We start from the raw sequence: 27,072 nt of genomic DNA, 5'->3' as shown, positions 1-27,072 counted from the left end.
TAGGATGGAGACTGTTCTCAACATGTCAACAATGGGATAGGATGGAGACTGTTTTCAACATGTCAACTATGGGATAGGATGGAGACTGTTCTCAACCTGTCAACTATGGGATAGGATGGAGACTGTTCTCAACAAGTCAACTATGGGATAGGATGGAGACTGTTCTCAACCTGTCAACTATGGGATAGGATGGAGACTGTTCTCAACATGTCAACTATGGGATAGGATGGAGACTGTTCTCAACATGTCAACAATGGGATAGGATGGAGACTGTTCCCAACATGTCAACTATGGGATAGGATGGAGACTGTTCTCAACATGTCAACAATGGGATAGGATGGAGACTGTTCTCAACATGTCAACTATGGGATAGGATGGAGACTGTTCTCAACATGTCAACAATTGGATAGGATGGAGACTGTTCTCAACATGTCAAGTATGGGATAGGATGGAGACTGTTCTCAACATGTCAACAATGGGATAGGATGGAGACTGTTCTCAACATGTCAACTATGGGATAGGATGGAGACTGTTCTCAACATGTCAACAATGGGATAGGATGGAGACTGTTCTCAACATGTCAACTATGGGATAGGATGGAGACTGTTCTCAACCTGTCAACTATGGGATAGGGTGGAGACTGTTCTCAACATGTCAACTATGGGATAGGATGGAGACTGTTTTCAACATGTCAACTATGGGAAAGGATGGAGACTGTTCTCAACATGTCAACTATGGGATAGGATGGAGACTGTTCTCAACATGTCAACTATGGGATAGGATGGAGACTGTTCTCAACATGTCAACTATGGGATAGGATGGAGACTGTTCTCAACATGTCAACTATGGGATAGGATGGAGACTGTTCTCAACCTGTCAACAATGGGATAGGATGGAGACTGTTCTCAACATGTCAACAATGGGATAGGATGGAGACTGTTCTCAACCTGTCAACAATGGGATAGGATGGAGACTGTCCTCAACATGTCAACAATGGGATAGGATGGAGACTGTTCTCAACCTGTCAACTATGGGATAGGGTGGAGACTGTTCTCAACATGTCAACTATGGGAAAGGATGGAGACTGTTCTCAACATGTCAACAATGGGATAGGATGGAGACTGTTCTCAACATGTCAACTATGGGATAGGATGGAGACTGTTCTCAACATGTCAACTATGGGATAGGATGGAGACTGTTCCCAACATGTCAACTATGGGAAAGGATGGAGACTGTTCTCAACATGTCAACTATGGGATAGGATGGAGACTGTTCTCAACATGTCAACTATGGGATAGGATGGAGACTGTTCCCAACATGTCAACTATGGGATAGGATGGAGACTGTTCTCAACATGTCAACAATGGGATAGGATGGAGACTGTTCTCAACCTGTCAACTATGGGATAGGATGGAGACTGTTCTCAACCTGTCAACTATGGGATATGATGGAGACTGTTCTCAACATGTCAACAATGGGATAGGATGGAGACTGTTCTCAACATGTCAACTATGGGAAAGGATGGAGACTGTTCTCAACATGTCAACTATGGGATAGGATGGAGACTGTTCTCAACATGTCAACAATGGGATAGCATGGAGACTGTTCTCAACATGTCAACTATGGGATAGGATGGAGACTGTTCTCAACATGTCAACTATGGGATAGGATGGAGACTGTTCTCAACATGTCAACTATGGGATAGGATGGAGACTGTTCTCAACATGTCAACTATGGGAAAGGATGGAGACTGTTCTCAACATGTCAACAATGGGATAGGATGGAGACTGTTCTCAACATGTCAACAATGGGATAGGATGGAGACTGTTCTCAACATGTCAACAATGGGATAGGATGGAGACTGTTCTCAACATGTCAACAATGGGATAGGATGGAGACTGTTCTCAACATGTCAACAATGGGATAGGATGGAGACTGTTCTCAACATGTCAACAATGGGATAGGATGGAGACTGTTCTCAACATGTCAACTATGGGATAGGATGGAGACTATGAAGAGCTCAATACGAAAGTGGTCCGACGAAGCGGATGCTAAGCTACAATACTTTTTCGCTAGCACAGACTGGAACATGTTCTGGGATTCATCCGATAGCATTGAGGAGTTTACCCCATCAGTCACGGGCTTCATAAATAAGTGCATCGACAACGTCGTCCCCACAGTGAGCGTACGTACATAACGCATCCAGAAGCCACGGATTACAAGCAACATCCGCACTGAGCTAAAAGTTAGAGCTGCCGCTTTCAAGGATCTTTCTGGGATCTTTTATTTCAGCTCATGAAACACGGGACCAACGTTTTACATGTTGCGTTTATATTTTTGTTCAGTGTGGTTAACCAATTAGGTCCCTGGACTATCTGCATTGACCCGTTTTTCACTAACTCTATTGACCCATCACATACGCTGCTGCTACTGTTTATTATCCATCCTGTTGCCTAGTCACTTTACCTTCAGTACCAGTCAAAAATGTGAACATACCTACTCATTTCTTTTCTTTTACTATTTTCTTCATTGTAGAATAATAGTGAAGACATCAAAATTATAAAATAACACATATGGAATCATGTAGTAACCAAAAAAGTGTTAATCAAATCAAAATATATTTGAGATTCTTCAAAGTAGCCACCCTTTTGCCTTGATGACATGTTTGCACACCCATGGCATTCTCTCAACCAGCTTCATGAGGATTTGTTTTTACACCTTTATTCAACTAGGCCAGTCAGTTAAGAACAAATTCTTATTTACAATGACGGTCTGGGAACAGTGGGTTAACTGCCTTGTTCAGGAGCAGAACAACATAATGTTGTACCTTGTCAGCTCGGGGATTCGATCTTGCAACCTTTTCAGTTTACTAGTCCAACGCTCTAACCACTAGGATACCTGCCGCCCCACAATGCTAATTCCAACTAACAGAAATATAAAAACAAATGATGATAAGTAAGTGTTCTGTACCTGCTCGTAGTAGAATAACCTGGTCGTCTAAGGGCAGCTCTGAGAAGTGAGGAATCCTCTTGGCCCACTCCACCAGGGTGAACAGCTGTTTGTCTGCTGCCTGGCAGATGTTGGTGACTGGGTCGTTTGTCTGGACAGAAGATACAGAGAGTGTAAGATACAACATATCTGAATCATGTTCCATCTTTTGTATTAACATTAAATGGATCTAATTTACAGGAGGAAGGTGCTCTCTCATTTACAGGAGGGAGATGCTCTCTCATTTACAGGAGGGGTGCTCTCTCAATTACAGGAGGGAGGTGCTCTCTCATTTACAGGAGGGAGGTGCTCTCTCATTTACAGGAGGGAGATGCTCTCTCAATTACAAGAGGGGTGCTCTCTCAATTACAGGAGGGAGGTGCTCTCTCATTTACAGGAGGGCGATGCTCTCTCATTTACAGGAGGAAGATGCTCTCTCAATTACAAGAGGGGTGCTCTCTCAATTACAGGAGGGAGGTGCTCTCTCATTTACAGGAGGGAGATGCTCTCTCATTTACAGGAGCGGTGCTCTCTCAATTACAGGAGGGAGATGCTCTCTCAATTACAGGAGGGTGGTGCTCTGTCATTTACAGGAGGGGGATGCATTTACAGGAGGGAGATTCTCTCTCATTTACAGGAGGGAGGTGCTCTCTCATTTACAGGAGGGAGATGCTCTCTCATTTACAGGAGGGAGATGCTCTCTCAATTACAAGAGGGGTGCTCTCTCAATTACAGGAGGGAGATGCTCTCTCATTTACAGGAGGGCGATGCTCTCTCATTTACAGGAGGGCGATGCTCTCTCATTTACAGGAGGGAGATGCTCTCTCAATTACAAGAGGGGTGCTCTCTCAATTACAGGAGGGAGATGCTCTCTCATTTACAGGAGGGCGATGCTCTCTCATTTACAGGTGGGGGGATCTCTCAATTACAGGAGGGAGATGCTCTCTCATTTACAGGAGGGAGGTGCTCTCTCATTTACAGGAGGGAGATGCTCTCTCAATTACAAGAGGGGTGCTCTCTCATTTACAGGAGGGAGCTGCTCTCTCATTTACAGGAGGGGAGTGCTCTCTCATTTACAGTCCGTTAAAATAACATCAAATTGATCAGAAAAACAGTGTAGACATTTTAATGTTGTAAATGACTATTGTAGCTGGAAACAGCTGATTGTTTTATGGAATATCTACATAGGCGTACAGAGGCCCATTATCAGCAACCATCACTCCTGTGTTCCAATGGCACGTTGTGTTAGCTCATCAAAGTTCATTTTAAAAGGCTAACTGATCATTAGAAAACAATTTAGCAATTATGTTAGCACTGCTGAAAACTGTTGTGCTGATTAAAGAAGCAATAAAACTGGCCTTCTTTAGACTAGTTGAGTATCTGGAGCATCAGCATTTGTGGGCGGTAAATGAGTTAATAGACCAATAAGAAAGAGAGTTCCAAACCTCTCTGCCAATAACAGCTAGTTTTCAGTTTCCCTCTCATCACTCAGGACACTCCCAGACAGAAAAAGCTATTTGAAGCAGTCACAGTAAGGTACTTAATTGTTACCCAGAAATGATTTGATAATGAGATAAAAACAGCCTCATTGCACCTTTAAGAAACACCTCTCTATGTCATCCTTACCGAGTTGCCAGGGCCTTCGTCTGCTGATGTCTCTGTCTTGGGTTCCACGGCAAGCTCTGCTTCCAGAATCTTATCGACGGGCATCTCCTCATTAAAACTACTGGTGGACTCCACCTCGTTCTCCCCTCGCTCCCTCCCCCGCTGTCTCTCCTCCTGCACCGCTGCATGGAGTCACAGGGACCAACGTTAGAGGGTTTCTGTAAGTGAACTTAACAGATCACACACATCCACAAGCATGACACTCGTGGTGCAACAAACACACCAGACAACCCACAACAATGAAAGATTTATGCCAATCTGTCAGACATTCCACAACCATTCCAAATGGACACAGAACAGGGAAACATAGTGGACACATTTACCACACGAGAGCACAACGCAGCCTGTTGAGTCCACATGGTCTCACTCACACAGAACTACCCTACGCCTCCACACTTCCTTTCTCCCCTCTCTCTCCAGATGACATCCTGCGATTTAGTGAGGTCTGACCTCCCGTCAACCTGCCCACTCGACCCCCATCTCATCCTCCCTTCTCCAGACCATCTCTGGAGACCTTATCCCATTCCACACTTCCCTCATCAACTCATCCCTGACCACTGGCTGTGTTCCATCCTCATTAACTCATCCCTGACCACTGGCTGTGTTCCATCCTCATCAACTCATCCCTGACCACTGGCTGTGTTCCATCCTCATCAACTCATCCCTGACCACTGGCTGTGTTCCATCCTCATCAACTCATCCCTGACCACTGGCTGTGTTCCATCCTCATCAACTCATCCCTGACCACTGGCTGTGTTCCATCCTCATCAACTCATCCCTGACCACTGGCTGTGTTCCATCCTCATCAACTCATCCCTGACCACTGGCTGTGTTCCATCCTCATCAACTCATCCCTGACCACTGGCTGTGTTCCATCCTCATCAACTCATCCCTGACCACTGGCTGTGTTCCATCCTCATCAACTCATCCCTGACCACTGGCTGTGTTCCATCCTCATCAACTCATCCCTGACCACTGGCTGTGTTCCATCCTCATCAACTCATCCCTGACCACTGGCTGTGTTCCATCCTCATCAACTCATCCCTGACCACTGGCTGTGTTCCATCCTCATCAACTCATCCCTGACCACTGGCTGTGTTCCATCCTCATCAACTCATCCCTGACCACTGGCTGTGTTCCATCCTCATCAACTCATCCCTGACCACTGGCTGTGTTCCATCCTCATCAACTCATCCCTGACCATTGGCTGTGTTCCATCCTCATCAACTCATCCCTGAGCACTGGCTGTGTTCCATCCTCATCAACTCATCCCTGACCACTGGCTGTGTTCCATCCTCATCAACTAATCCCTGACCACTGACTGTGTTCCATCCTCATCAACTCATCCCTGACCACTGGCTGTGTTCCATCCTCATCAACTCATCCCTGACCACTGACTGTGTTCCATCCTCATCAACTCATCCCTGACCACTGGCTGTGTTCCATCCTCATCAACTCATCCCTGACCACTGACTGCGTCCCCTCTGACTTCAAAATGGCCTGAGTCATTTCCCTCCTTAAGAAACTAACACTCGACTCATCTGATCATCTCATGTCAAAAACTACAGACCTGTATCTCTTCTTTCTTTTCTTTCCAAAACACGTGATCGTTCTGTCTCTGATCAACTCTCTCATTATCTCTCCCAGAACGATCTTCTTGACCCTAACCTTCTCTGTCAATACTGCCTTTTTCGTTGTCAAGACTGCCCTTCTCTGTGTCAAGACAGCCCTTTTCTGTGTCAAGACTGCCCTTCTCTCTGTCAAGACTGCCCTTCTCTCTGTCAAGACTGCCCTTCTCTCTGTCAAGACTGCCCTTCTCTCTGTCAAGACTGCCCTTCTCTCTGTCGAGACTGCCCTTCTCTCTGTCGAGACTGCCCTTCTCTGTGTCAAGACTGCCCTTCTCTGTGTCAAGACTGCCCTTCTCTGTGTCAAGACTGCCCTTCTCTGCGTCAAGACTGCTCTTCTCTGTGTCAAGACTACCCTTCACTCTGTCAAGACTGCCCTTCTCTCTGTCAAGACTGCCCTTCTCTGTCAGGGAGGCTTCGTGGGCTATACTCAGCCTTGTCTCAGGATGGTAAGGTCTGTTGATATCCCTCTAGTGGAGTAGATCTTCGTGGGCTATACTCAGCCTTGTCTCAGGATGGTAAGGTCTGTTGATATCCCTCTAGTGGAGTAGATCTTCGTGGGCTATACTCAGCCTTGTCTCAGGATGGTAAGGTCTGTTGATATCCCTCTAGTGGAGTAGATCTTCGTGGGCTATACTCAGCCTTGTCTCAGGATGGTAAGGTCTGTTGATATCCCTCTAGTGGTGTTGATCTTCGTGGGCTATACTCAGCCTTGTCTCTGGAGAGTAAGTTGGTGGTCTGTTGATATCCCTCGAGTGGTGTGGGGGCTGTGCTCTGGCAAAGTGGGTGGTTGGGCCCGGTTGGCCCTGTCCAGGGTATCGTCGATAAGAAAGGAGAATTACACCAGATATAACAGACTGACCTTAGACCCCCGCAACATAGACTATTGCAGCATACTGACCTGCAGGCTGAGACAGGGGTGGGTCAGGGCACACTGTGGCACCATCGCAGAGCAGAGCATGTTGCGGGGGGCTAGGGTCAGTCTGTTTTATCTGGTGTAATTCTCCTGTCTTATCTGGTGTCCTGTGTGAATTTAAGTATGCTCCCTCTAATTCTCTCTCTCTCCCCCGGGGGACCTGAGAACAAGGATCATGCCTCACGGCTGGCCTGGCCTGATGACTCCTGGCTGTCCCCAGTCCACCTGGTCGTGCTGCTGATCCAGTTTCAAATGTTCTGCCTGCGGCTATGGAACCTTGACCTGTTCACAGGACACGATACCTTGTCCTGGACCTGCTGTTTTCAACTCTCTCTCTCTCTACCACACCTGCTGTCTCGACCTCTGAATGCTCGGCTATGAAAACCCAACTGACATTTACTCGGCGCAGGTCTTGACTACTGCAACTCGCTGTTGGCTGGGCTCCCCACTTGTGACATCAAACCCCTGCACTTATCCAGAACGCTGCAGCCCGTCTGGTTTTCAATCATCTCAAGTCACCCAGCTCCTTCGCACTCTCTACTGGGTTCCAGTCGGAGCTCACATCAACTACAAGACCATGGTTCTTACCTACGGAACAGCAAGAGGAACTGCCCCTCCATACCTTCAGGCTATGCTCAAACCCTACACCCCGATCACAGCACTCCACCTCAGGTCTCTTGGTCCTGCCACCCCTATGGGAGGGCAACTCCCTCTCAGCCCAGTCCAAGCTCTGCTCTGTCCCGGCACCCCAATGGTGGAACCAGTTTCCCCCCTGAAGTTAGGACAGCAGAGTCCCTGCCCCTCTTCCCGAAAATATCTGAAACTCTTCAAACAGTATCTTAAATAATCCCCCCCCCCCCCACACCTGAACCAGCACTTGACCCCCTGCTTTCTAGCTCTGACTCTATTACTCTGAGGGAAAAGGTAATTTCTATGCCTGTGATTTGTGGTTGTCCCACCTAGCTATCTGAAGATGAATGTACTGACTGTGATATGTGGTTGTCCCACCTAGCTATCTGAAGATGAATGTACTGACTGTGATATGTGGTTGTCTCATCTAGCTATCTGAAGATGAATGTACAAACTGTAAGTCTCTCTGGATAAGAGCCTTCGCCGAAATGACTCAAATGTAAAATGTAAACATACCACACATACCAATGAATACCCAGACATTACAGATCCACCCCAACACACTACCCAGACATTACAGATCCACCCCTAACACACTACCCAGACATTACAGATCCACCCCTAACACACTACCCAGACATTACAGATCCACCCCCAACACACTACCCAGACATTACAGATCCACCCCCAACACACTACCCAGACATTACAGATCCACCCCCAACACACTACCCAGACATTACAGATCCACCCCTAACACACTACCCAGACATTACAGATCCACCCCCAACACACTACCCAGACATTACAGATCCACCCCCAACCCACTACCCAGACATTACAGATCCACCCCCAACACACTACCCAGACATTACAGATCCACCCCCAACACACTACCCAGACATTACAGATCCACCCCTAACACACTACCCAGACATTACAGACCGACCCCCAACACACTACCCAGACATTACAGATCCACCCCAACACACTACCCAGACACTACAGATCCACCCCAACACACTACCCAGACATTACAGATCCACCCCTAACACACTACACAGACATTACAGATCCACCCCTAACACACTACCCAGACATTACAGATCCACCCCCAACACACTACCCAGACATTACAGACCCACCCCCAACACACTACCCAGACATTACAGATCCACCCCCAACACACTACCCAGACATTACAGATCCACCCCCAACACACTACCCAGACATTACAGATCCACCCCCAACACACTACCCAGACATTACAGATCCACCCCAACACACTACCCAGACATTACAGATCCACCCCCAACACACTACCCAGACATTACAGATCCACCCCCAACACACTACCCAGACATTACAGATCCACCCCCAACACACTACCCAGACATTACAGACCCACCCCCAACACACTCACAATACATTACAGATCCACCCCCAACACACTACCCAGACATTACACACCGACCCCCAACACACTACCCAGACATTACAGATCCACCCCAACACACTACCCAGACACTACAGATCCACCCCCAACACACTACCCAGACATTACAGACCGACCCCCAACACACTACCCAGACATTACAGATCCACCCCAACACACTACCCAGACACTACAGATCCACCCCCAACACACTACCCAGACATTACAGATCCACCCCCAACACACTCACTATACATTACAGATCCACCCCCAACACACTACCCAGACATTACAGATCCCCCCCAACACACTACCCAGACATTACAGATCCACCCCAACACACTACCCAGACATTACAGATCCACCCCAACACACTACCCAGACATTACAGATCCACCCCCAACCCACTACCCAGACATTACAGATCCACCCCCAACCTACTACCCAGACATTACAGATCCACCCCCAACCTACTACCCAGACATTACAGATCCACCCCCAACCCACTACCCAGGCATTACAGATCCACCCCCAACACACTACCCAGACATTACAGATCCACCCCCAACACACTCACTATACATTACAGATCCACCCCTAACACACTACCCAGACATTACAGATCCACCCCCAACACACTACCCAGACATTACAGATCCACCCCCAACACACTACCCAGACATTACAGATCCACAACCCAACACACTACCCAGACATTACAGATCCACCCCCAACCCACTACACAGACATTACAGATCCACCCCCAACACACTACCCAGACATTACAGATCCACCCCCAACACACTACCCAGACATTACAGATCCACCCCCAACACACTACCCAGACATTACAGATCCACCCCCAACACACTACCCAGACATTACAGATCCACCCCCAACCCAACCCACTACCCAGAAATTACAGATCCACCCCCAACACACTACCCAGACATTACAGATCCACCCCAACACACTACCCAGACATTACAGATCCACCCCCAATACACTACCCAGACATTACAGATCCAAACAAAACACACTCACAAGAGCACACAACCTCCCTCCTTCCCTCTCTACATGCAGACACAACCTCCCTCCTTCCCTCTCTACATACAGACACAACCTCCCTCCTTCCCTCTCTACACGCAGACACAACCTCCCTCCTTCCCTCTCTACATGCAGACACAACCTCCCTCCTTCCCTCTCTACACGCAGACACAACCTCCCTCCCTCCCTACATGCAGACACAACCTCCCTCCTTCCCTCTCTACATGCAGACACAACCTCCCTCCTTCCCTCTCTACATAGACACAACCTACCTCCTTCCCTCTCTACACGCAGACACAACCTCCCTCCTTCCCTCTCTACATGCAGACACAACCTCCCTCCCTTCTTCCCTCTCTACACGCAGACACAACCTCCCTCCTTCCCTCTCTACATGCAGACACAACCTCCCTCCTTCCCTCTCTACATGCAGACACAACCTCCCTCCTTCCCCCTCTACACGCAGACACAACCTCCCTCCTTCCCTCTCTACATGCAGACACAACCTCCCTCCTTCCCTCTCTACACGCAGACACAACCTCCCTCCTTCCATCTCTACACACAGACACAACCTCCCTCCTTCCCTCTCTACATACAGACACAACCTCCCTCCTTCCCTCTCTACACACAGACACAACCTCCCTCCTTCCCTCTCTACATGCAGACACAACCTCCCTCCTTCCCTCTCTACACGCACACACAACCTCCCTCCTTCCCTCTCTACACGCAGACACAACCTCCCTCCTTCCCTCTCTACACGCAGACACATCCTCCCTCCTTCCCTCTCTACATGCAGACACAACCTCCCTCCTTCCCTCTCTACACGCAGACACAACCTACCTCCTTCCCTCTCTACACGCAGACACAACCTCCCTCCTTCCCTCTCTACACGCAGACACAACCTCCCTCCTTCCCTCTCTACACGCAGACACAACCTCCCTCCTTCCCTCTCTACACGCAGACACAACCTCCCTCCTTCCCTCTCTACATGCAGACACATCCTCCCTCCTTCCCTCTCTACACGCAGACACAACCTCCTCCTCTCTCTCCCTCTCTACACCACTTACACACACCTTCTCTCTTCATGCCCATGGCTAGGCACTTCTGGTAGCGACAGTATTGACAGCGGTTGCGCTGTCGTTTGTCTATCAGGCACTCCTTGCTGTCTCGACACGTATAGGTGAGATCTTTCCGGATGGTTCTCTTGAAGAAGCCTTTGCAGCCTTCACAGCTGTACACGCCATAGTGCTTCCCTGGGTGAACAACATCCAAAACATCAACTTCACTGCGTTACCTGAGAAACTGCTCCATATAATCGTAATACTGTTAGTCAATGTCATAGTCCATGGTTATTGGGTGAGGACTGGGAGAAGCAAAATCAGCAATGAGGTAATTCACAAAATCTCAAATAAATTGGAATAAACCTCCGCAATAACAACAACAACAGTGGAGTTGCTGCCTCCTGTATAGGGGGCTGTGCTAGGGTCTTATTGCTGCTACAGGGGGCTGTGCTAGGGTCTTATTGCTGCTACAGGAGGCTGTGCTAGGGTCTTATTGTTGCTACAGGAGGCTGTGCTAGGGCCCTATTGCTGCTACAGGGGGCTGTGCTAGGGTCTTATTGCTGCTACAGGAGGCTGTGCTAGGGTCTTATTGCTGCTACAGGAGGCTGTGCTAGGGTCTTATTGCTGCTACAGGGGGCTGTGCTAGGGTCTTATTGCTGCTACAGGGGGCTGTGCTAGGGTCTTATTGTTGCTACAGGAGGCTGTGCTAGGGTCTTATTGCTGCTACAGGGGGCTGTGCTAGGGTCTTATTGTTGCTACAGGAGGCTGTGCTAGGGTCTTATTGTTGCTACAGGAGGCTGTGCTAGGGTCTTATTGTTGCTACAGGAGGCTGTGCTAGGGTCTTATTGTTGCTACAGGAGGCTGTGCTAGGGTCTTATTGCTGCTACAGGAGGCTGTGCTAGGGTCTTATTGTTGCTACAGGAGGCTGTGCTAGGGTCTTATTGTTGCTACAGGAGGCTGTGCTAGGGTCTTATTGTTGCTACAGGAGGCTGTGCTAGGGTCTTATTGTTGCTACAGGGGGCTGTGCTAGGGTCTTATTGTTGCTACAGGGGGCTGTGCTAGGGTCTTATTGTTGCTACAGGGGGCTGTGCTAGGGTCTTATTGCTGCTACAGGGGGCTGTGCTAGGGTCTTATTGTTGCTACAGGAGGCTGTGCTAGGGTCTTATTGTTGCTACAGGAGGCTGTGCTAGGGTCTTATTGCTGCTACAGGGGGCTGTGCTAGGGTCTTATTGTTGCTACAGGGGGCTGTGCTAGGGTCTTATTGTTGCTACAGGAGGCTGTGCTAGGGTCTTATTGTTGCTACAGGAGGCTGTGCTAGGGTCTTATTGTTGCTACAGGGGGCTGTGCTAGGGTCTTATTGTTGCTACAGGGGGCTGTGCTAGGGTCTTATTGCTGCTACAGGGGGCTGTGCTAGGGTCTTATTGTTGCTACAGGAGGCTGTGCTAGGGTCTTATTGCTGCTACAGGAGGCTGTGCTAGGGTCTTATTGTTGCTACAGGGGGCTGTGCTAGGGTCTTATTGTTGCTACAGGGGGCTGTGCTAGGGTCTTATTGTTGCTACAGGAGGCTGTGCTAGGGTCTTATTGTTGCTACAGGAGGCTGTGCTAGGGTCTTATTGTTGCTACAGGAGGCTGTGCTAGGGTCTTATTGCTGCTACAGGGGGCTGTGCTAGGGTCTTATTGTTGCTACAGGGGGCTGTGCTAGGGTCTTATTGTTGCTACAGGGGGCTGTGCTAGGGTCTTATTGTTGCTACAGGGGGCTGTGCTAGGGTCTTATTGCTGCTACAGGGGGCTGTGCTAGGGTCTTATTGCTGCTACAGGGGGCTGTGCTAGGGTCTTATTGTTGCTACAGGAGGCTGTGCTAGGGTCTTATTGTTGCTACAGGGGGCTGTGCTAGGGTCTTATTGTTGCTACAGGAGGCTGTGCTAAGGTCTTATTGCTGCTACAGGAGGCTGTGCTAGGGTCTTATTGCTGCTACAGGGGGCTGTGCTAGGGTCTTATTGTTGCTACAGGAGGCTGTGCTAGGGTCTTATTGTTGCTACAGGAGGCTGTGCTAGGGTCTTATTGTTGCTACAGGGGGCTGTGCTAGGGTCTTATTGTTGCTACAGGGGGCTGTGCTAGGGTCTTATTGCTGCTACAGGAGGCTGTGCTAGGGTCTTATTGCTGCTACAGGAGGCTGTGCTAGGGTCTTATTGTTGCTACAGGAGGCTGTGCTAGGGTCTTATTGCTGCTACAGGGGGCTGTGCTAGGGTCTTATTGTTGCTACAGGAGGCTGTGCTAGGGTCTTATTGCTGCTACAGGGGGCTGTGCTAGGGTCTTATTGCTGCTACAGGAGGCTGTGCTAGGGTCTTATTGTTGCTACAGGGGGCTGTGCTAGGGTCTTATTGCTGCTACAGGAGGCTGTGCTAGGGTCTTATTGCTGCTACAGGAGGCTGTGCTAGGGTCTTATTGTTGCTACAGGGGGCTGTGCTAGGGTCTTATTGCTGCTACAGGAGGCTGTGCTAGGGTCTTATTGCTGCTACAGGAGGCTGTGCTAGGGTCTTATTGCTGCTACAGGGGGCTGTGCTAGGGTCTTATTGCTGCTACAGGGGGCTGTGCTAGGGTCTTATTGTTGCTACAGGAGGCTGTGCTAGGGTCTTATTGTTGCTACAGGAGGCTGTGCTAGGGTCTTATTGTTGCTACAGGAGGCTGTGCTAGGGTCTTATTGTTGCTACAGGAGGCTGTGCTAGGGTCTTATTGCTGGTACAGGAGGCTGTGCTAGGGTCTTATTGTTGCTACAGGAGGCTGTGCTAGGGTCTTATTGCTGCTACAGGGGGCTGTGCTAGGGTCTTATTGTTGCTACAGGAGGCTGTGCTAGGGTCTTATTGCTGCTACAGGAGGCTGTGCTAGGGTCTTATTGTTGCTACAGGAGGCTGTGCTAGGGTCTTATTGTTGCTACAGGAGGCTGTGCTAGGGTCTTATTGCTGCTACAGGGGGCTGTGCTAGGGTCTTATTGTTGCTACAGGAGGCTGTGCTAGGGTCTTATTGTTGCTACAGGAGGCTGTGCTAGGGTCTTATTGTTGCTACAGGAGGCTGTGCTAGGGTCTTATTGTTGCTACAGGAGGCTGTGCTAGGGTCTTATTGTTGCTACAGGAGGCTGTGCTAGGGTCTTATTGTTGCTACAGGAGGCTGTGCTAGGGTCTTATTGTTGCTACAGGAGGCTGTGCTAGGGTCTTATTGTTGCTACAGGAGGCTGTGCTAGGGTCTTATTGTTGCTACAGGAGGCTGTGCTAGGGTCTTATTGTTGCTACAGGAGGCTGTGCTAGGGTCTTATTGTTGCTACAGGGGGCTGTGCTAGGGTCTTATTGTTGCTACAGGAGGCTGTGCTAGGGTCTTATTGTTGCTACAGGAGGCTGTGCTAGGGTCTTATTGTTGCTACAGGACGCTGTGCTAGGGTCTTATTGTTGCTACAGGAGGCTGTGCTAGGGTCTTATTGCTGCTACAGGGGGCTGTGCTAGGGTCTTATTGCTGCTACAGGAGGCTGTGCTAGGGTCTTATTGCTGCTACAGGGGGCTGTGCTAGGGTCTTATTGCTGCTACAGGAGGCTGTGCTAGGGTCTTATTGCTGCTACAGGAGGCTGTGCTAGGGTCTTATTGCTGCTACAGGGGGCTGTGCTAGGGTCTTATTGTTGCTACAGGGGGCTGTGCTAGGGTCTTATTGTTGCTACAGGAGGCTGTGCTAGGGTCTTATTGCTGCTACAGGGGGCTGTGCTAGGGTCTTATTGCTGCTACAGGAGGCTGTGCTAGGGTCTTATTGCTGCTACAGGGGGCTGGGCTAGGGCCCTATTGCTGCTACAGGGGGCTGGGCTAGGTCCCTATTGCTGCTACAGGGGGCTGGGCTAGGGCCCTATTGCTGCTACAGGGGGCTGGGCTTGGGCCCAGTGGGGAGGTGTGGCCCTATTGCTGCTACAGGGGGCTGGGCTAGGGCCCAGTGGGGAGGTGTGGCCCTATTGCTGCTACAGGGGGCTGGGCTAGGGCCCAGTGGGGAGGTGTGGCCCTATTGCTGCTACAGGGGGCTGGGCTAGGGCCCAGTGGGGAGGTGTGGCCCTATTTCTTACCTGATGATCGGTCTCCACAGATGGCACATACGTGTTTGGACATTCCTCCAGGACTGGTGCAGTTGTAGTTGATGTCCCCTAGATTCAGGAGACCCGGGGGAGGCTTGATGTCCTCCGAACTACTGACACTGTTCATCTGGAGCGAGGGAGGAAAGAGGAGGGGGGGGAGATCAACGATGGGAGAGGGGGGGTCGAGAGAGTAGAGTGGAAGAGAAGTTGGGAAAACATGAGTGAGTGAGTCAGTCCTGTCTCTTTTTATTTCTCTAAAATCGTCCCCCTCTCCCTCTCTCCCTCTCTTTCTCTCTCCCCCTCTTTCTCTCTTCCTCCGTTCTCCACCCACATGTGTGTGGTATGAAAGTGGCTGAGGCAGCGATCACATGACTTGATCAAAGGGAGTGTCTGTGTTTCCTCTGTGAGTTTAGTCATGCATGCTTCTAATGTCTGTTGACAGGGGTGGTTGACTGTGTGAGCTGTGTGGGAGGAGAGCTGAGCTTGTCACATTCACCAAGCTGCACTTCTCACTTTCCACCAGCAGAGAGAAGTGTAGGGTCACGTCAGCTTCAGGCCCAGGATTTTATGGGTTCAATATATTTGTTTGTCAAAACAGTTCAGTATAAATGCTGATTAGAAGGAAATATATACTGGTTTTAGCAACTTATGTTATAGTCCTTTCCCAGAGAATTTCCTGAATAAACATTGTCAAAATGATATATTTATGGGCTCCTTATCGTCTTTCTGCACTTTGCACTTCTGGTCTCCTGTCGACCACTGAGTTGGCAAAAATAGATAGGAATACATGTGGTATGGAAATGTGTGCATGTATATGAGTGAGCATGTGCTTGGGCTGGTGTGTGCATGTATATGAGTGAGCATGTGCTTGGGCTGGTGTGTGCATGTATATGAGTGAGCATGTGCTTGGGCTGGTGTGTGCATGTATATGAGTGAGCATGTGCTTGGGCTGGTGTGTGCATGTATATGAGTGAGCATGTGCTTGGGCTGGTGTGTGCATGTATATGAGTGAGCATGTGCTTGGGCTGGTGTGTGCATGTATATGAGTGAGCATGTGCTTGGGCTGGTGTGTGTATGTATATGAGTGAGCATGTGCTTGGGCTGGTGTGTGCATGTATATGAGTGAGCATGTGCTTGGGCTGGTGTGTGTATGTATATGAGTGAGCATGTGCTTGGGCTGGTGTGTGCATGTATATGAGTGAGCATGTGCTTGGGCTGGTGTGTACATGTCTTTGAGTGAGCATGTGCTTGGGCTGGTGTGTGCATGTATATGAGTGAGCATGTGCTTGGGCTGGTGTGTGCATGTATATGAGTGAGCATGTGCTTGGGCTGGTGTGTGCATGTATATGAGTGAGCATGTGCTTGGGCTGGTGTGTGCATGTATGTGAGTGAGCATGTGCTTGGGCTGGTGTGTGCATGTATATGAGTGAGCATGTGCTTGGGCTGGTGTGTGCATGTCTTTGAGTGAGCATGTGCTTGGGCTGGTGTGTGCATGTGCGTGTCTATGCGTGTGTAGTCACCACTAGTGACCTACATAGTGTGTGTATTTGATGGCTTGCATATAGGACATCCTTTACAGGGACGGCAGTCATTTCCTATAGTTGATTTATGACAGCACTCTGCTGTCTGTTTCATAATGGCCGTCTGAACTAAGGCTTTGACCTTACAGGAGACAACTGCTAGAGGCCTTTCTTTCTGTTCATCTCTCTCTTTCCCTCTCTCCTCCTCCCCCTCTCTCTCTCTCTCTCTCTCTCTCTCTCCTCCTCCCCCTCTCCCCCTCTATCTCCATCTCTCTCTCTCCTCCTCCATCTCTCTCTCCTCCTCCCCCTCTCTCTCTCTCCCTCTCTCTCCTCCTCCCCCTCTCTCTTTCTCCCTCTATCTCCATCTCTCTATCTTTTTTTCAGTTGGCCTAGTGTCAGTTGGTGTAAAGTACTTAAGTAAAAATACTTTAAAGTACTACTTAAGTAGTATCTGTACTTTACTTTACTATTTATATTAATTTACTTTTGATACTAATTAAGTACATGTTAGCAATTACATTTACTTTTGATACTTAAGTATATTTAAAACCAAATACCCGTAGACCTATACTCAAGTAGTATTTTCCTGGGTGTCTTTCACTTTAACTTTTCTATTAAGGTATCTTAACTTATCTTAACCCCCCCCCCCCACCACCACCACCACCACCACCACCACCACCACCACCACCACCACCACCACCACCACCACCACTGCTCTCTTTCCCCTTTCCCTCTCTTACGTGAGCTTTAGTAGTGAGCAAACAGTCAGCTAAATTAGCATTCTGTCTTCTGCTGATGCTGGTGAGTCAATGATGAGAGCGAGCCCTTTCCAGTACTGCAGCTCATAACCATGCCTCTAACATACAGCCAACATGCCAGACAAATGGCCAACATATGCTACACATACTGTATGTTATGATTAAACATGCCATTCACATGCTTATGGCTTCTCGGGCACCAACATGCCTCAGACAAACACAGCCATATGCAGCACAAGTATTAAACATTCATTACTAACGCTTTATACATTCATTATACAGTATATATATATATATTCATGATACAGTATATGGTATTTGGTTCAGACATGCTTTACAACTATTACTACTAGCTATAAACTATTACTACTAGCTATAAACTATTACTACTAGCTATAAACTATTACTACTAGCTATAAACTATTACTACTAGCTATAAACTATTACTACTAGCTATAAACTATTACTACTAGACATAAACTATTACTACTAGCTATAAACTATTACTACTAGATATAAACTATTACTACTAGCTATAAACTATTACTACTAGCTATAAACTATTACTACTAGCTATAAACTATTACTACTAGCTATAAACTATTACTACTAGCTAAACTATTACTACTAGCTATAAACTATTACTACTAGCTATAAACTATTACTACTAGCTATAAACTATTACTACTAGCTATAAACTATTACTACTAGCTATAAACTATTACTACTAGCTATAAACTATTACTACTAGACATAAACTATTACTACTAGCTATAAACTATTACTACTAGATATAAACTATTACTACTAGCTATAAACTATTACTACTAGCTATAAACTATTACTACTAGCTATAAACTATTACTACTAGACATAAACTATTACTACTAGCTATAAACTATTGCTACTAGCTATAAACTATTACTAAATCAACTGTACATTTCGGTGTTCCTCAAGGTTCCATTTTAGGACCACTATTGTTTTCACTATATATTTTACCTCTTGGAGATGTCATTCGAAAACATAATGTTAACTTTCACTGCTATGCGGATGACACACAGCTGTACATTTCAATGAAATATGGTGAAGCCCCAAAATTGTCCTCGCTAGAAGCATGTGTGTCAGACATAAGGAAGTGGATGGCTGCAAACGTTCTACTTTCAAACTCGGACAAAACAGAGATGCTTGTTCTAGGTCCCAAGAAACAAAGAGATCTTCTGTTGAATCTGACAATCAATCTTAATGATTGTACAGTCGTCTCAAATAAAACTGTGAATGACCTCGGCGTTACTCTGGACCCTGTTCTCTCTTTTGACGAACATATCAAGACTGTTTCAAGGACAGCTTTTTTCCATCCACGTAACATTGCAAAAATCAGAAACTTTCTGTCCAAAAATGATGCAGAAAAATTCATCCCTGCTTTTTTCACTTCTAGGTTAGACTACTGCAATGCTCTACTTTCAGGCTACCCGGATAAAGCACTAAATAAACTTCAGTTAGTGCTAAATACGGCTGCTAGAATCCTGACTAGAACCAAAAAAATGTATCATATTACTCCAGTGCTAGCCTCTCTACACTGGCTTCCTGTCAAGGCAAGGGCTGATTTCAAGGTTTTACTGCTAACCTACAAAGCATTACATGGGCTTGCTCCTACCTATCTCTCTGATTTGGTCCTGCCGTACATACCTACACGTACGCTACGGTCACAAGACGCAGGCCTCCTAATTGTCCCTAGAATTTCTAAGCAAACAGCTGGAGGCAGGGCTCTCTCCTATAGAGCTCCATTTTTATGGAATGGCCTGCCTACCCATGTGAGAGACGCAAACTCGGTCTCAACCTTTAAGTCTTTGGGTTGTGCCATGGTGGAGATCTTTGGGGGCTATATTCGGCCTTGTCTCAGGATGGTAAGTTGGTGGTTGAAGATATCCCTCTAGTGGTGTGGGGGCTGTGCTTTGCCAACGTGGGTGGGGTTATATCCTTCCTGTATCCTGTCCTGTTCCTGTCATCGGATGGGGCCACAGTGTCTCCTGACCCCTCCTGTCTCAGCCTCCAGTATTTATGCTGCAGTAGTTTATGTGTCGGGGGCTAGGGTCAGTTTGTTATATCTGGAGTACTTCTCCTGTCTTATCCGGTGTCCTGTGTGAATTTAAGTGTGCTCTCTCTAATTCTCTTTTTCTCTCTCTCTCTCGGAGGACCTGAGCCCTAGGACCATGCCTCAGGACTACCTGACATGATGACTCCTTGCTGTCCCCAGTCCACCTGGCCGTGCTGCTTCTCCAGTTTCAAATGTTCTGCCTGTGATTATTATTATTTGACCCTCTTGGTCATCTCTGAACATTTGAACATCTTGGCCATGTTCTGTTATAATCTCCACCCGGCACAGCCAGAAGAGGACTGGCCACCCCACATAGCCTGGTTCCTCTCTATGTTTCTTTCTAGGTTCTGGCCTTTCTAGGGAGTTTTTCCTAGCCACCGTGCTTCTACACCTGCATTGCTTGCTGTTTGGGGTTTTAGGCTGGGTTTCTGTACAGCACTTTGAGATATCAGCTGATGTACGAAGGGCTATATAAATAAATAAGATTTGATTTACTACTAGCTATAAACTATTACTACTAGCTATAAACTATTACTACTATATATAAACTATTACTACTAGCTATAAACTATTACTACTAGATATAAACTATTACTACTAGATATAAACTATTACTACTAGATATAAACTATTACTACTAGCTATAAACTATTACTACTAGATATAAACTATTACTACTAGCTATAAACTATTACTACTAGCTACTACTAGCTATAAACTATTACTACTAGCTACTACTAGCTATAAACTATTACTACTAGATATAAACTATTACTACTAGCTATAAACTATTACTACTAGCTACTACTAGCTATAAACTATTATTACTAGCTACTACTAGCTATAAACTATTACTACTAGCTACTACTAGCTATAAACTATTACTACTAGCTACTACTAGCTATAAACTATTACTACTAGATTGGACCCAGGCTTAGGCTCCAGGAGGCTTAGACATAATCTCCATCAGCACCTATTGAGACCCGCAATTGAGTAAAACGCTCAGTTGGGCATCAGTCCTAAAACAAACCTTTCAAAACAATATTGTGATATCCTCTCCTCTATAGCATACAGTTCTGGCTTTGCCCCCCCCCCCCCCAAAAAAAAACATTTTGTAATATATATTTTTTTGTAAACTCAGATGACCCTTATCTAATATTAGGTTTTGGTTGAAGATCTGTTAATATTCAGTATATAAAAAAATAGAGAAAATGAGAAACGGGGGCAAATACTGTTTGACGGCACTGTATCTCCCCCTTTCACTGTATCTCCCCCCTTCACTGTATCTCCCCCCTTTCACTGTATCTCCCCCCTTCACTGTATCTCCCCCCTTTCACTGTATCTCCCCCCTTTCACTGTATCTCCCCCCATTCACTGTATCTCCCCCTTTCACTGTATCTCCCCCTTTCAAATAATCTCTAAGACAAGGCTTGATAATTAGTGTAACAATGGCAGCCATTGGCTTTAGATAGTGAAACATAGCATGAACACAAAAGCACTTATGTGTGATGGAGCATTGTCTGAATGGCTGACTTTCAAAACCCTTATCTGCTGTGTAGTTTATATAACAGGGCACTTAGAGAGAATTCCTATAGGATGTTGTAGTTCATTGTGTGAGACGGTAAGATTAGCGTCCTTGCGGTGGGTATTGCTTATCCATTGTTGTGAATGATCCTGTAATAACCTATAGATGGGGAGGATGAAAGCTCAGCGGAGAGGGAGAAAACTGAGAGAGATGGTCTTTCTTAGGCAATTACTGCTATAATCCATTCAAGGGCTGATGCTAACACCGAGAAGGGGCACACACACAGACACAGACACAGACACAGACACACACACACAGACACACACACACACACACAGCGTCCCACTTGGATAGTCTGCCCAGCCTGTTTGACCCACAACAAGCCACTAAGAGCTGACCTTTAGGCTAAAGGTTTATAGGTCAAGCAGAGGGCAGAGGAGAGGTGGTGGATTACAGTAATGTCGTGTCCTCGCCAGATATTGGATACGGCTAACCTTCACACTGAGTATCCAACAGGCATGTAAAAACCACACACTTAGAAAGCAAAATGACTGTCCTTGATTCAGTCCTTGAGCAGAATATAGTGCATACATGCAGTACACATTGAATGAACATCTGGCCACCAACTGAAGGAATCTACTGTAATACCCATCATATCGAAGTAAACTTGGGAGTCGAGCGATGACATGACGTGTGGGCCTCCCACTATCTCGTGAAACCATGCAGTTTATTAGGCTACTGATTATAATTTATGATGAACTTCACAGGGTGGTGAAAGTGCACGGTGATGAACTTCACAGGGTGGTGAAAGTGCACGGTGATGAACTTCACAGGGTGGTGAAAGTGCACGGTGAGGAACTTCACAGGGTGGTGAAAGTGCACGGTGAGGAACTTCACAGGGTGGTGAAAGTGCACAGTGATGAACTTGATGGTCCTTTCCCATAAATATCCAGGGTCTTATTCTGGTGACATGATGACCAATGCTTGACGGCAGTTTGACAAATAAAAACATTCTCGCTCTTATCTATAATAATTTCATCATGAAGACTAGCCCACCTGCACTGTATCTGCGAGCCGTTGGCTAGAGGGCTTGTGCCAAGACCAGAGTAGGCACATGTAACGGATGTGAAACAGCTAGCTAGTTAGCGGTGGTGCGCGCTAAATAGCGTTTCAACGTCACTTGCTCTGAGACCTTGAAGTAGTGGTTCCCCGCGGCTTTTGTGGAGCGATGGGGAACGATGCTTCGTGGGTGACTGTTGTGGATGTGTGCAGAGGGTCCCTGGTTCGCGCCCGGGTATGGGCGAGGGGACGGTCTAAAGTTATACTGTTACACACATTTGCTATTTAATAAAAAATGGGTTTTTTTTGCGACAAAACTATCAGTAAGAGTTGAAAATGTGATGGAAACACATTGAATGTTACATTTTTATTCAGTACATGAAAACTTAAAGAGGGAAAAGTACACTTTGTTTGCACTACGTCGTCACACACTGTCAGTTTGTGGAAGCCCACCTCGTGGTGGGGAAACATTAGTTTGTGGAAGCCCACCTCGTGGTGGGGAAACATTAGTTTGTGGAAGCCCACCTCGTGGTGGGGAAACATTAGTTTGTGGAAGCCCACCTCGTGGTGGGGAAACATTAGTTTGTGGAAGCACACCTCGTGGTGGGGAAACATTAGTTTGTGGAAGCCCACCTCGTGGTGGGGAAACATTAGTTTGTGGAAGCCCACCTCGTGGTGGGGAAACATTAGTTTGTGGAAGCCCACCTCGTGGTGGGGAAACATTAGTTTGTGGAAGCCCACCTCGTGGTGGGGAAACATTAGTTTGTGGAAGCCCACCTCGTGGTGGGGAAACATTAGTTTGTGGAAGCACACCTCGTGGTGGGGAAACATTAGTTTGTGGAAGCACACCTCGTGGTGGGGAAACATTAGTTTGTGGAAGCACACCTCGTGGTGGGGAAACATTAGTTTGTGGAAGCACACCTCGTGGTGGGGAAACATTAGTTTGTGGAAGCCCACCTCGTGGTGGGGAAACATTAGTTTGTGGAAGCCCACCTCGTGGTGGGGAAACATTAGTTTGTGGAAGCACACCTCGTGGTGGGGAAACATTAGTTTGTGGAAGCCCACCTCGTGGTGGGGAAACATTAGTTTGTGGAAGCACACCTCGTGGTGGGGAAACATTAGTTTGTGGAAGCCCACCTCGTGGTGGGGAAACATTAGTTTGTGGAAGCCCACCTCGTGGTGGGGAAACATTAGTTTGTGGAAGCACACCTCGTGGTGGGGAAACATTAGTTTGTGGAAGCACACCTCGTGGTGGGGAAACATTAGTTTGTGGAAGCACACCTCGTGGTGGGGAAACATTAGTTTGTGGAAGCACACCTCGTGGTGGGGAAACATTAGTTTGTGGAAGCACACCTCGTGGTGGGGAAACATTAGTTTGTGGAAGCACACCTCGTGGTGGGGAAACATTAGTTTGTGGAAGCCCACCTCGTGGTGGGGAAACATTAGTTTGTGGAAGCACACCTCGTGGTGGGGAAACATTAGTTTGTGGAAGCCCACCTCGTGGTGGGGAAACATTAGTTTGTGGAAGCACACCTCGTGGTGGGGAAACATTAGTTTGTGGAAGCACACCTCGTGGTGGGGAAACATTAGTTTGTGGAAGCCCACCTCGTGGTGGGGAAACATTAGTTTGTGGAAGCCCACCTCGTGGTGGGGAAACATTAGTTTGTGGAAGCACACCTCGTGGTGGGGAAACATTAGTTTGTGGAAGCACACCTCGTGGTGGGGAAACATTAGTTTGTGGAAGCACACCTCGTGGTGGGGAAACATTAGTTTGTGGAAGCCCACCTCGTGGTGGGGAAACATTAGTTTGTGGAAGCCCACCTCGTGGTGGGGAAACATTAGTTTGTGGAAGCCCACCTCGTGGTGGGGAAACATTAGTTTGTGGAAGCCCACCTCGTGGTGGGGAAACATTAGTTTGTGGAAGCACACCTCGTGGTGGGGAAACATTAGTTTGTGGAAGCACACCTCGTGGTGGGGAAACATTAGTTTGTGGAAGCCCACCTCGTGGTGGGGAAACATTAGTTTGTGGAAGCACACCTCGTGGTGGGGAAACATTAGTTTGTGGAAGCCCACCTCGTGGTGGGGAAACATTAGTTTGTGGAAGCACACCTCGTGGTGGGGAAACATTAGTTTGTGGAAGCACACCTCGTGGTGGGGAAACATTAGTTTGTGGAAGCACACCTCGTGGTGGGGAAACATTAGTTTGTGGAAGCACACCTCGTGGTGGGGAAACATTAGTTTGTGGAAGCCCACCTCGTGGTGGGGAAACATTAGTTTGTGGAAGCCCACCTCGTGGTGGGGAAACATTAGTTTGTGGAAGCCCACCTCGTGGTGGGGAAACATTAGTTTGTGGAAGCACACCTCGTGGTGGGGAAACATTAGTTTGTGGAAGCCCACCTCGTGGTGGGGAAACATTAGTTTGTGGAAGCACACCTCGTGGTGGGGAAACATTAGTTTGTGGAAGCCCACCTCGTGGTGGGGAAACATTAGTTTGTGGAAGCACACCTCGTGGTGGGAAAACATTAGTTTGTGGAAGCCCACCTCGTGGTGGGGAAACATTAGTTTGTGGAAGCCCACCTCGTAGTGGGAAAACATTAGTTTGTGGAAGCACACCTCGTGGTGGGGAAACATTAGTTTGTGGAAGCCCACCTCGTGGTGGGGAAACATTAGTTTGTGGAAGCCCACCTCGTGGTGGGGAAACATTAGTTTGTGGAAGCACACCTCGTGGTGGGAAAACATTAGTTTGTGGAAGCCCACCTCGTGGTGGGGAAACATTAGTTTGTGGAAGCCCACCTCGTGGTGGGAAACATTAGTTTGTGGAAGCCCACCTCGTGGTGGGAAACATTAGTTTGTGGAAGCACACCTCGTGTTGGGAAACATTAGTTTGTGGAAGCACACCTCGTAGTGGGAAACAGCACGTTTTCTTTATACAGATTTATTTATAATCGCATTAAAATTTTGTTCGCCAATTGGACGGAAATCTAGCTATTGAGATAAAATCTATTGTTCTGGATGATCGTAGTCAGCAACATTAGATGTTTTCAGATCTCACAAGTTGAGTGAAGCTAAGTGGCACCACACCTCTCTCATCTGTGGACTGTGGAGCGATCCGAAGTTGATCCCTGGCGTGGAGGGTGCGCCCAGGGAGGACGTGATGACGGAGTAGGGCGACGCTAGGCCGTTCATGGGCGCGCCCAGGGTGCTCATTGGTGATGGAAGGGTCCTGGAGGTGCTGATGACGGAGGGGTGCCCCACCATGCCACCCATTGGAGGGCCATGGGAGTGGGGCATGCTCATCGGCCCTTGGGAATCTGTGGGGATGAGTCAAAGAGACAGGGTTAGAGACAGACAGAGCTGAGTCTGAACGGAACAGTTCTCCATAGCAGACACATCACAGCTGTTTGGCTGCTAATCCTGCTTCTGTACGCCAGAGAAGAGATGTTGTGCAACTTCCTCTTTAGCCAGAAAACTACAGCCCCCACCCCTCTCCTTCTGTAATGCACTATAACACCCACCCCTCTCCTTCTGTAATGTATGGGCTCTCTCAAGAAGATAAACAGACAAACAGACATAGACAGACACATATTTAGGCGTCTTTCCAGCTGGCCCGGCTGGATATGAGAGAAGAAGCGTTCATCAATGGGCCAAACAGGTGGTGGCTAGCTACAAACCAAATGGAAGAGACACGCTGCCGTGAAGCGTTCATCAATGTATACGGGGTAAGAGTCTAGCTACATTTTCTTTTGATATTATACGTTTCTAATTTGGTCAGAAAGTAATTTTCAAGTTAAAGCATACTGTTTACTAGCTAACGAACATTAGCTTGCTGGCTCGCTAGCTCACGTTACGTGTATGATCTGTGTAGTAATATTATTTGTATCTCAGATTTGCATTGCTAGTTAGAGCCTAATGTTAGCTAGCTAGCTAACATTGAACCTAGTTGGTTAGCTTAAGCTACCTGTAGATTCATACATTAGCATTTCATGCATGGTGGCTAGCTATGACAATCAGTGTGTACTTTATGGTTCATTGTTTTGCTAGCTAGCTACATGTCTAAACAAAATACTCCACTTTGCAAGGGAGCCAGGTGTGTCCGGTGGTGACAGCCATCTACTGTAATTCATGAACATCTCTAGACAATAGTGACCCATCCACTTAGCTAGACTTGAATTTTTTACCTTTATTTAACTAGGCAACTCAGTTAAGAACAAATTCTTAGTTTCAATGACGGCCTGCCTAGCTGCCTGTTCAGGGGCAGAACGACAGGTTTGTACTTTGTCAGCTCAGGGATTCGAACTTGCAACCTTTCGGTTACTAGTCCAACGCTCTAACCACTAGGCTACCCTGCCGCCCCAGATGTGTCTGGGGGGGGGTGGTTATAGCATTTCCTTCACATTGACCCATCAATTTAGACAAGTGTGTCTGAGTAAGCGTCATCTAATATTTATAAAATATTTCTACAATATTTGTACCTGTACACTTTCAAAGTCAGATTAGGATACAGGCCAAGGACTAGACAAAGTGTATTTTCACCTGGAGTTTTCCCCTTATTGTAGGCTACTACATTAAACCACTTTTAGTCTTGAAATATTTGGTTGTTTACTACATTACCTTCCTCACTCTGTTTAGCACATGGCCTCACATGTCAA

General features: G+C 47.4%; 1 protein-coding gene and 1 long non-coding RNA gene across 7 annotated transcripts in view; one reads left to right on the top strand and one right to left on the bottom strand.

Moving 5' to 3' along the window:
• Window positions 1-27,072, bottom strand: part of rxrgb (retinoid X receptor, gamma b) — a 78,184-nt gene that overhangs the window by 6,425 nt on the left and 44,687 nt on the right. For 3 of the 6 annotated variants that reach the window (XM_090236406.1, XM_036978898.2, XM_090236407.1), the window contains exons 2-6: window positions 25,505-25,734; window positions 15,458-15,593; window positions 11,377-11,556; window positions 4,615-4,775; window positions 2,971-3,100 (exon numbers count right to left, since the gene is read on the bottom strand). In XM_090236406.1, coding sequence (XP_090092532.1) covers window positions 2,971-3,100; window positions 4,615-4,775; window positions 11,377-11,556; window positions 15,458-15,593; window positions 25,505-25,734 — 837 coding nt within the window. Of the gene's footprint in view, window positions 1-2,970; window positions 3,101-4,614; window positions 4,776-11,370; window positions 11,557-15,457; window positions 15,594-25,504; window positions 25,735-27,072 lie in introns of all 6 variants that reach the window. The other 3 variants (XM_036978899.2, XM_036978897.2, XM_036978900.2) reach the window with 1 other exon arrangement.
• The window catches only part of LOC149983625 (uncharacterized), a 184,449-nt gene that overhangs the window by 149,928 nt on the left and 7,449 nt on the right, over window positions 1-27,072 (top strand). The window lies entirely within an intron of this gene.

The sequence above is a fragment of the Oncorhynchus mykiss genome, chromosome 5, assembly GCF_057628025.1.
Source record: "Oncorhynchus mykiss isolate SJ-2025 chromosome 5, ASM5762802v1, whole genome shotgun sequence".
NCBI classification, from domain to species: domain Eukaryota; kingdom Metazoa; phylum Chordata; class Actinopteri; order Salmoniformes; family Salmonidae; genus Oncorhynchus; species Oncorhynchus mykiss.
Note: the sequence above shows the minus strand (reverse complement) of the source record. Positions and strands in the feature narration are given on the sequence as shown.